Source organism: Sceloporus undulatus, chromosome 3 (genome assembly GCF_019175285.1).
Source record: "Sceloporus undulatus isolate JIND9_A2432 ecotype Alabama chromosome 3, SceUnd_v1.1, whole genome shotgun sequence".
Classification (NCBI taxonomy): Eukaryota; Metazoa; Chordata; class Lepidosauria; order Squamata; family Phrynosomatidae; genus Sceloporus; species Sceloporus undulatus.
Window position 1 is genome coordinate 112,923,054 of NC_056524.1, and position 11,169 is coordinate 112,934,222.

Sequence of the window (11,169 nt, forward strand, 5' to 3'; positions counted from 1 at the left end):
ATATATTCTGCCCTCTTATGAAAAGTAACATATTTTAAATCAGGCAAGACAGATTTCTGTACCATGACAGTAACTGCCCAATGATATTTCCTTATCATTAGTTGATTGAAGAGGGTTTTTTAAAAAAAAAATTAAAGAGTCCATACTGTTCCATCAAAACAGGCTGTTTTAATGAGAAATCATTTTTTGTACATGACAAATACGTATGTGCAAATGTGTTTTTTACATGGATTTTGCCATAGTTGACAGATTGCAGGTCAGCACTGGCCTGTTTAACTGAAACAAAAACTGATTCCCAATGATCAATTGAGCCTTCACTCTTTCATGTAGCCTTTATAATCTCCCTAAAGAGTATGACTAATTCAAGGCTAATTAAGAGTTCTGAGCATCCTCACTAAATTGCAGTCCGAAATATTCTTGGGCAAGACACCATGACAACTAAAGTGTGCTGAATCAATGTCAGTTCCCAATGACTGGTGGCTTCCATGTTTATGGAATGGTGAATCCTCTCCAGTAGCTAGTCTGAATTTTAAAGATGCTATCCAAGGTGTTGAACCATATCCCTCATATTCCCCAAAGTTCAACATTTTGACTAGCTTCTTTAAATTTGGGGCTAAAACCCAAACTGGAATTGCTGCCCCACTGACATGGTAGCCACCAATGGTCAATGTCAGTTCCTCAAAAAGCTATGCTGTTTTCAAGCATCAACAGGACAGTTCTTTATCTGTAAGATAAAGAACTTATTGCTTGTGGGACAGAAAATGTCATCAGTCCAAATCTATAAAATAAAATCTCAAACATTCATTCAAACAATGGCAGATTGACTTCTATTTTGATAGATAATGAAAACCAATGGTTTGCCCAGCCATGGGAAGCATTCCTTCTTAAAGGCAGTAGCCAAATTATAGGAAGGCAACTCACATGCAGTACAATCCAGTGTATCTGTATTCAGAAGTAAAACAATTTTCAGGGGTATTTACTCCCCTACCAGCATGGGGATGTGCACACCGGCCATAAAGACTGTCTTGGGGGCAGAGTCAGGGCATGGTGTCCACATGACGCACGCCCCAACTCCACTCCCAGGGTGGCGTGATGCCGCATGCCACTCGACGCGGTGCACAGTGTCATGGCCCTCCACTGGTGTTGTGCCCACATGACACAGTGCCAAAGGAGCGCCTTAAAGCCACGTGCCACTTCTATTGCTCCCTTTCCAGGGCGCAAAAAGGAGCCGCTTTTTGCAGCTCCTTTTTGTGCCCTAGAAAAGCCAGATTGGGGCCACAGTGTGTGGTTGCTGTGGCCCTGATCTGGCGCAGGTGAACGCAGCTGCAGGCCACCCCTTAGGAGTGGTCTGCACAGCTCCTGAGTTTAGAAAAGCAACCTTCAAAAATGTTTGAATCACCTTTCATTTTAGTTTTTAATAGAATAAAGGAAGAAAGCAGATCTTAAAAAGTGTTCTGCAGGTTTCCTACTAGAGGCGAGTGTCAACTTGTGATATGTGCAAGTCTCACATGCAGGCCATCAGGTAACACCTTTCCTTTTATCTTTCATTCCTAGACGAGGAGCAAAATAAGCTGTGCAGCAAATAAGTTGTTTCAAGACATACTTAAAAGCATAGATGTGAAAGACAAATCCATTATGCAAGACCATGTTCTCACCAGTATTGTTACACTGATGGTGAATCTACAAGACCCACATCAGGATGTGGTTAAGGTGAATAAGGTTGCAGTTGTCTGCAACACAACTTCTCCTGACAAATCTCCTTGAGAAGGGTCCAAGGCTAAACACTAAAAGTAGAGGGTAAGAGTTCCAGCCAAGTGGCCATGGACATAGTCATTCCTCATGCACTGGTACTGAAACATGATCCTCTGTCCCAAAGGGGCTAGCCCTACCTTCAGGCAGAGTGGGGAGGGGGGGCTACCACAAGTGGCCACTTTTGTATATCTTTGGAGAGCAGCAAAATTTTGGTTTAATAGTTCTTCTTGGTATTTTTACTGTCAGGCGCACTAGGAAGATTTTCTACCTTACAAGCAAGAATAACTGGGCAGGTTTTAAGAAGTGTGTTCCTCAGGCAGCAACATGCCTTCGGCTGGCTCTGTGCCCAGAGCAATTTAACTGCACCTTCCAAGGGACTACTACCAGCTAGGGAGGTCCAGGGCTTACTACTGGTATGAGGGACCATCAGCAAAGTGTTATACCTTCCCATAACAGTAGGTTTTATTGCAACAGTGTCAGTAAAATAGCACCCAGGTACAACAGAACTTTGAATTAAGGCTCAGCAACTGGGAACCAACTTTTTATCTTCAGTACCTCTGAGATTACTGTTGTGGGGGTATCATGGAGTGGGGAATATACAGCAAGGTCACAGACCAAAGAGAATGGCCACTTACTTATTTCATTGCTCCCAGATAACATCTCTCAGTGAAGAGCACAGTTGTCTGCCCCAAGGATCTTTTCATAAGGATATTTAATGCCAGAGAGGATTCCTGTAGAAGCTCTGTACTGTAATATCCTGTTTCTTCCAGTGGGATTCATAGTATCCTTGATTTCTAAGGAGTTGCATAGCCATTTCATTGGGTACAGCCTGAGACTTGATCAGAACTGGATGTGGGAATGTCAGGTGGCCCAATGCCTATCAAACAGACGATGAGAACCTATTATTTTGAAATTGTTAAAACTAAATGGTAGACAGGATAAAAACTTCTTTAAATAATGAGGTTTGAAAATGAACTGTTCTTTATACCTTGTTGTTTTTGTGACTTTCCGAGTGACCACAAAGAGTCCAGTCAAGAAGGCTACAAATTTTCTCCTTAAAATTAAAGCTCAAAAACTAGCAGTAATTTCTGAAAGAAGTGAACTATAAGAAGAACCTGTGAAATACTGGCTGTGATGTTAAGTACATCATGGATTAGGCCAAATACACATAACCTTTAAGTACTTGCTCTAAAATGTATTTCTTTTTATTCCCTCCTTCTCTCTCTCTCTCTCTCTCACACACACACGTTCACATTGATTTTTAGGAAAGGTTCTTGTCTCTTCTTATTTTACAGAGTCGTAGGGGCAGCTTAAAGGAGTGTGAAGTCTTTCAGGGATGGACAATCCATGACAGCCAAGATTCTTGGGACACAATTTGCAAACGCCTTGTAAGGCCATTCAAGCACTAGGGTCCTTTTGATACCATCTGCTAATGTCATACTTGTTGATTTCAAATTTACCAGGAAAAATGGAGGGGCAGGGAGGAAGAGACGTCCATCAAACAGTATAAAGAATGTATATGACCCATATATATTTAATATTCCATGTTTAACTTAGTACTGGGTAAACTGTAAGCCATTTACTGACTGGCAACATATTAATGACAATTCAGATGTAAGCTATGCTTTACATGTGGAATTATTTTAAATTGTTTTTTACAGTGCATAATGGTCATATCCATCTGATGGAGGCATAAGTGGAATTGTGGATCTATCGTACCTATAGCAGGACATGAAAGGAGACAGAGCAGTGTGTGAATGCAAATCGCTGCTATGCATTGCCTTTGGACATTGTGCATTACAGTTGCACAATAGCTTGACAGTCATGCATTCTTCGTTCACCCATATATGTTGTGCTTCTTGGTGTGCAGTGTAAGGGCTATGTAATGTAATTCTGCTCATGGATATTCATGCTAAGCTGAAGCAATGCAGGATCTCAGCCATTCCATAGTTTAGGGCCTTCCATCTCTTATAGCACTGAGAACACACTAATCCAAAGTGTTTCCCAGTGTTTTACAAATTTGATTACAAGTTCAGAGATTACATGTCTGTGACCACACAAATACACGAAAAAACTGATGAACTAGTGCAAAAATAGTCTCAAATCAGATCATCTGAAATTTATAATGAAGCTAAAAGCATCAGTTCAAATCCTGACCCACACTATTTGCTTTGCTGAATAATGCTGGATGGCATTATTATCTAATATTCAAATTTAATGACACATATTTTAAAGTGCAGTTAAAACATAAATAAGTAAATTGCCATTTTTATTTTTCTGTTATTAAGAATAAGGTTATTATCCATGAGCTGGTACTTCCTAGTCCAATTCAGCCCATTAAAGAGGCACAATTCAAGTAGATTAGTCTCCTTACCTACAGAGCAACCTTGTGTCCAACATCCATGGCTAATAATGTGAGGATGTTACATTACATTAGTAAAATCCAACAATATTATCCAAAACTGATATGGCTGAGTGATAGATTTACTTATTGGTTAATTTATTTTGAGGAAACTGACCACAAAATTTTGGCTTTTATGCACTGAATTTTACACCCATAAGATGTATTGATATAGAATATCCCTGCATGAACTGCCAGGATCTTCAGAAGTAGAGCCAGTAGGTGCATGGAAAGCCATGTGTGCACTTGCTCCTTTCTACGTTATTTGTCGGTTCCAAACAGAAGTACTTGTCAATCTGGCTCTTTGACTTTAGAAATTTAATTTTTGCTTCTTAAATTTCCCTTGTCTTCTTTTATCAGAGAAAACACCCAGTGTAAATAACATTTATCAAAACATTCACTTTCTAGGTTAGGGAGCACCCAGAAAAACTGAGGAGCTTCCTGATCCAGGCACAAGATTATCGTCAAAGTCCACGGAAGTCTTCAAGTTCTGCAGCCACCATTTTTATAGGTACATCATAAAATTGTTTCCATCTCCATTCCCCACTCCAGTTCTAAGGCCACTTTGTGCAGTAGTACAAAGGGCATTAACCTTTTCTTCTGTAATCTATGTCATCCTATACAAATGTATCTCTCAGGTCTCCTTTGTCATGTACTTTAGAATAATTATAAAGACATTTTTATACCATTAATCTTTTAGTACTGACAGCTGTGCTAGTTTTTATGCATCTATGTCTGTATAATTCTCTGGGAATTGGTTTTATTAGTCTTTTAAAAATTATTTTTCTGTTTTATTTTTATTTGTAGATTTGCTATTGCTGTTGTTTTTATTTTAATTTCCAGAGCCACCAGTGTGTGACAGAGCTAAGTAACAGCAAAAAATCAAATCAAATCAAAACTAAACAACAAATATCCTTTTGTGCAGTTTCTAAATTGCAATCTGGATCATTATACAAGTTAGGGGTGGAGTGGGGGCATGGCATCTGCACGACACATGCCATGACTCCACTTTCATGCTGACGTGATGCTGCGCACCCCACCACACAGCAGGCAGTGTCATGGCACTCCTCTAGCACTACATCCAGATGACACAGCACCAAAGGAGTGCAGAAAAGCTGCAAAGCCATTGGCTATGGCGCTCTTTCCATGGCGCAGAAAGGATTAGCGTTTTATGGTTCTGTTTTGCACCATGGAAAGGCCAGATCGGGGCCACGGCATGTAGTTGCCACAGCCCCAGTCTGGCTCTGAAAGGAGCTGTCTGTTCAGCCCCTTAGTGACAAACTGAAACAGTATTCATTGCTTCCAGAAAGCAGAAGAAATGTAGCTGAAAGTAGTGTAAAATTACCCTTTTAATTTACATTTAGTATGACCTATCTTTAGATTCCATCCTATACCACATGGAATTGAGTCCTGTGCAAAGATCAGAAGTGGACTTCTTGAAACAAGGCAAGTATATGGTTATCTCTTTAGATTTTCTTGTATTGTTATTGGAAACAGGGGTTTATTGATATTGCAACCAATGGCAACAAATAAAATGGGTAGTGTGCATACAACAGAGATACCTATATAGTAGGCAACTGTGGCAGTTCTGGGGACCCATTTTCTATCCCTGGGACCTTCAAGAACTAGATTGATAGCCTAATCCCCTCCAGCATGGAAATAGCGCCAACTCCACTTGTTCTTTTGAAAAATGTGAGCTCCTTAAAAGGTGGTTTGCTGGCCTGGAAGCTTTTAGCAGAAGAAGTTCATCTAGAGGGGCAGGGGGCACAAAAGGTAGCTCAAGAGGTCCAGAGAAATTGCCACAAAATCAGCCTGGGGAGCTGCATTTTACCCTCCCCTGCTGTAAAAACATTAGCCCCCAAACACATGTTTATAGAAGAGCATTTCTCAGCAACAGTGTAAATATGTATGTTTCAGTGGAGGGTTATTTAATTACTCAAGCTCACCTTTCAAAGCAGAGAATATATAAAACTTAGGGGCTTGACAGACCGCCCCAAAAGGGCAGGCTGGAGCTGTCCACTTTAGCTCCCGAGGGAGCCCGCAACAGCCAAACCATGTGAGCTCCCTCCACACCAAAAAGAACTTGGAAAAACCAGGTTCTTTTTGGCATACATGGGAACCACCATCATTGTGCCATTAGCACACTGTGGTGCATTAATGATGCAAGCACGGCACCCAACGTATGGACACGCCGCCGTGCCTGCATCATCATGGTGGCCTCCGTGTGTATGGGAGGCTGCCATGGTGGCAATGTCTGTACAGACTAGGGTTTGGGAGCGTGTGGTTGGTGTGCGCTCCCAAACCTTAGAATTGGCGCCACCACACCGCTTCCTGCCCGTCTGTCTTGGGCCTTAGATATCTTACATAGCTTCACACATTGCAAAATTATTTTCGCCATTGCATTCCCATATTGCTTCAGCTCTATAAAACTGTCCTGGAAGTCATGAGCCTCTCCAGATATTGAGGGACTACAGTTCCCAGCAATCTTCACCGCTGCCTATGCTTCCTAGGGCTGCTGGGACCTATAGTCCAACAACATCTGAAGAGCTACAAGCCTCCCCCCCTCCGGTTATAAAAGCACTCACATGTACTCACAATAACATGCAGCCCTTGTCACAAATTTCTACATTCATGGATGAGTGCATGTGCATACATTCACACACATATACACGTCAGTTTTGCCAACCATACATGGCCTCATTCTCTACCCTACTTTGCAGGTCACAATGCTATAGTACAGGATGCTTCCTAGTTAATTCACTTTGAAGCAACTGACAGGGAGTAGAAACTGGTAGTTCCTTCCTACACTAAATAAGTGAACTATTTTTTCCTCTTTGTTTCAGCTTTCAGCTCTTGTCCATCAGAAAACCAGCACCCGGTTCCTGTGGTTCTTCAGCCAGAAAAAGTACGCAGGCATTGGTCAGATCTATTCAGATGTTCCCGCTATTTCCCAAAGTATGTTGTGCATTTTTTTCATAGAAAAGAAAGACTAGTTAATGATAGCTATTTAGTTTACTTTAAAAGACAAAAGCAAAACAGGGACCCTTTCACACTAGACAGTTATAGAGCTATAATTCCACTTTAACTGCCATGGTTCCATTCTGTGGAATCCTGGGATTTGTAGCTTAGGGAGGGAGGGCTGTTTCGAATTCTCTGCTAGGACACTCTTCTGGTTCCTCACCAAACAAACCCCAGAATTCCATAGGATATTGCCATGAAGTTAAAGTGGAATCATAGCATTATACAGTAATGATGCTGTGTATAAGGGGCCCCAGATTTTGTTGTTGCTGTTGTGCAGTCTATATATCCCTCTGTTCTGAGAAAATGCCACCTAAACAAATAGTTCAAAACTCAGAAAGGTGTGGACTTCATAATTATAAAAATCTAATTATATGTCTTTTTCTTGCTGACTTTGCAGATCCTGTTTTTGATTCCTGTATCTGAAGATAATATCCTCCTGAATAAACACTGTATGAATTTCTCAGTAAAGGTTTATTGTGCAGGCCTTGCCCTCTGTGGTAGCAGGCATCTTTTGTCACTAAAATTACAGAAGCAGTGCAAAACTATATTCTCTTAGGCAGAGCTGAGTCACCCACTGTCTTTTTCTGACATGAACCCAGTTTAAATGCTGACTGTAAACAGCAGTCAGAAGTCTTCTCAACAAAGAAGCATTTAACATTTCCTTCCAGCAGCTTCCTTGCTGCCCTCTGTTGCCAACATTCATTCATGTATTCACTCATTCTGCTACAAAATATGAAGCAAATATTGGCCTTTCTATTTAAGATGGAAACAAAGCTTGATGTATTGCAGAATAAGGATGAATGTAAAGGATTCCAGAGCATAATAGAAAGAACATTTCACTAAAGGTCCATTATGCAAGGTCAAACTGCATATTGCATTTAAAATACTGTAATGACATCTTTAAAAGAAAAGCAAACTAAAGAGGATGCAATTTGCGGTGAAGGAAAGGTGTCAGCAGTGTATGGCTGGCATCCTGTTGGTTAGCCCCAACTAGGCTAGACCCATCTAACAGTGATGTTGACTCAAGTCAATTGACTCAGACTTAAGTTGGACTCACATCACTTCGATGAGTTGACTTGGTACAAATGACACACTGACTCGACATGATTTGAGATTTGCATACTTTTAGTGATTGACTTGCTGGTGCCATTCACTTCAAGCAACAGGCTCCATCAAAGTGCAGGGCACATTTCTTGGAAGGGAACAGCAAATGTGTTAGGCAATGGGCTTGAGGCAGAAAGATCCTTCTACAGCTTTAAAAGAAGGCTCTTCTGATGTGCTGTGTGGACAGGCTGCCAAGCATACCTCAAGCCCACTGCATAACACACTTGCTCTTCCCTCTGAGAAAAGCACTGCACCTCCTTTTTTTTGTTAAAAGTTGGCTTCCAGACTTGAGACTCGACTGGAGACTTGACTTGAAAGTATCCTTCAATGACTTGAAACTCAGCTTGAGACTTGAAGGTAGAGACTTGACACTTGCCTAAAAGCCTTAAATACATCACTGCAATTTAATCAATTGCTGTATGGTGAGTCAACACATAGAAAAATCTTATCGATTTAATGAGTCTAACTCTGGTCAGAACTAACAATAGGATTAGGTCATTCTGTATGTATATGTGCATGCACATTACTAGTGTTGAATCAATTTCCTAGTTGTTATTTTTCTAATCAAAATTCCACCCCAGCTACTTTCCCCACACCAAGCAGTGTTCCAAATTCATATTTACGCATCAAAAAACCCATGGGGTGTGGATAAGCAGCAAGTGGATTCTGAGCAGAAGAGCAGTTGGCAAAGGAAGCCTTCCCATCCCACTTGTTCACTCAAAATCGCAGCCTTCCATGGGTGCTTCCATTTTTTTTCTTTTAAACTCTTTTAAAAATGAGTTTAATTAAGTGCCTTTGTATGTAGCTTGCTGGTCTGTTCTCTCTTTAAAAGTGTTACCTCTCAGGATGAAAAAGGAACCATTAAGTATTTACCACTCAGCCATAAAGATGTCTAGATTGTTCTCCATCCATGTTAAATATGCAGAGTGAGCTGCGTGAAATCTCCAGTTTGAAAACAAATTAGAAATCTCAGAGGGATTTGAGGGTCAGCAGTAGATTTTCCGTTATCCATCACCAAGGACAATGTGTCAAGTGGTGTATTTATCTGTGAAGTGGAAGGGAAATTAGCAGTTCCTGGAGCCGTTCACCTGGCATGTGTTCTGAGCAGTACAAATGACTGATGCCTCATGATAATTACTGAGCCCAATTTTTGCAGATAGCAAGTTACTAGCATATTCACTTCACTTGTTAACTGATTTGTTATCTGTCCAGTGTGCACAAGGCAGAACAGAAAGTTTACACTGCTGCTCCTAACATTTCCTAACAAGCTTTCCATTTGCCTCATGAATACAGAGTTGTCAGGCTGTTGTGTATCACTTTGCAGACAATATTATTCACAGCACTTTCATCTCAGAGTGATAAAAAGTAATGTTCTGGTGTGCTCCACTCGTAACAGCATATGTTTACAGCCTACATACAGGACAAACTGTGGCAGACCATTGTCAAAGTTGGCAATAACACGGGTTGTTACTTTGCTTTCTCCAGGGAAACATGAATTCAGCATGCAGATTTATAAGTCTTTTGCAGAACTTGCCATTATTTGACAGAATCCATATGGTGGTTGCTAGGGTTGTCATGTCAAGAACATCCCAGGCCCTGAAATTTGGTGGCATCCTCCCTATGGTGATGTGACAGGGAACAGCCCCTTGAGGTTGTCATAAAGTAAACCTTTCTCAACTTCCACCTTGGGCACACACAAAATGTCCCTATCTATGGTTTCACGCATGAGATGGGATTATGAGATTTGAAATGCAAGAAACAATACACTTCCAAGCCTTGAGTAGCCTAATATAATATTGATGTGGTGTAGTTACCATGGAGATTCACTTTGGCATAGTGGTTTGAGTGTTGGACTATGACTCTGGAGACCAGGATTTGATTTCCAGATCAGCTGTGAAACCCATTGGGTGACCTTGAGCAAGCCACATGCTCTCAGCCTCTGGGGAAGGCAATGTCAAACCTCTTCTGAACAACTCTTGCCAAGAAAGCACATGATAGGTTTGCCTTAGGGTCACCATAAGTCAGAAATGACTTGAAGGCACACAACAACAACAACAAAATTACCATGATCTATCATGATTCCATCCTCATGACCCGGAGCCCCATTCCACAGTCTGCAGAGTTTGAGTGTGTATATTTAAAGCTGGGTGGCTGGGAAAGGTTGGGATTTCTATTGGTGTACTGCCCATATTGTTGCTTACCAGACTCTGCTCCTGAGGTAGGGATGATTTCAAAGTTGAGTGTTGAGAGTTCCCTCAGCTTGTGGCACTTGGTGGGGGAACTTCAACAACCATACTAAGACTGCTTTTTGTTTGAGGAGTGATTCACAGGCCTGTCGCATTACCAAAGGGGCGTGATGAGAATGGGAGGTGGCATAGAACACATCTTACTGGAAAGGAGAACAGCGAAGGAGGTTCCCATCGTGTTCCGGATGCGTCCCAGAGGGGGCGATTTTCAGGAACGGTTTAGAAGCAGCCTACTACCTGATTGGTTTTAGACTTGCAGGAACTCAGAGTCTCTGCAGGGGTGGCCAACCAATTAAGATGGTCCACAGCGAAAACGTATGGATCCAAAAGAATTCCTGATGGCTCTTGGGGAGTTTTGTGTTGCCTCAGCAGCCAATTGTTAACAGGTGCTGATTATAGAGAGCACACAACTCCCTTATTGCAACAGCTCCACTGGTTGCCAGTCTATTTCTGGAAACAATTCACAGTGCTTGTTTTGACCAATACAGTCCTATACAACTCAGGCCCAGGCTATTTGTAGGACTGTTTCCGCCCATAAGAGCCTGCCTGATCTTTAACATCTGCAAGGGAGGCACTTCTCTCTGTCTCACCTCATTTATTATTATTATTATTATTATTATTATTATTATTATTATTATTATTATT

The 11,169-nt window shown here is 41.3% G+C and overlaps 1 protein-coding gene across 4 annotated transcripts in view; it reads left to right on the forward strand.

The window, feature by feature from the left end:
• LOC121927172 (maestro heat-like repeat-containing protein family member 6) overlaps nucleotides 1-7,654 on the forward strand; it is a 40,667-nt gene extending 33,013 nt beyond the window's left edge. For 3 of the 4 annotated variants that reach the window (XM_042460783.1, XM_042460784.1, XM_042460785.1), the window contains exons 11-16: nucleotides 1,555-1,710; nucleotides 3,048-3,140; nucleotides 4,562-4,664; nucleotides 5,534-5,599; nucleotides 6,997-7,108; nucleotides 7,572-7,654. In XM_042460783.1, the coding sequence (XP_042316717.1) occupies nucleotides 1,555-1,710; nucleotides 3,048-3,140; nucleotides 4,562-4,664; nucleotides 5,534-5,599; nucleotides 6,997-7,108; nucleotides 7,572-7,584 (543 nt within the window). In that variant the 3' untranslated portion in view covers nucleotides 7,585-7,654. The remainder of the gene's footprint in view (nucleotides 1-1,554; nucleotides 1,711-3,047; nucleotides 3,141-4,561; nucleotides 4,665-5,533; nucleotides 5,600-6,996; nucleotides 7,109-7,571) is intronic. The other variant, XM_042460786.1, reaches the window with a different exon arrangement.
• Nucleotides 7,655-11,169: the final 3,515 nt, after the last annotated feature.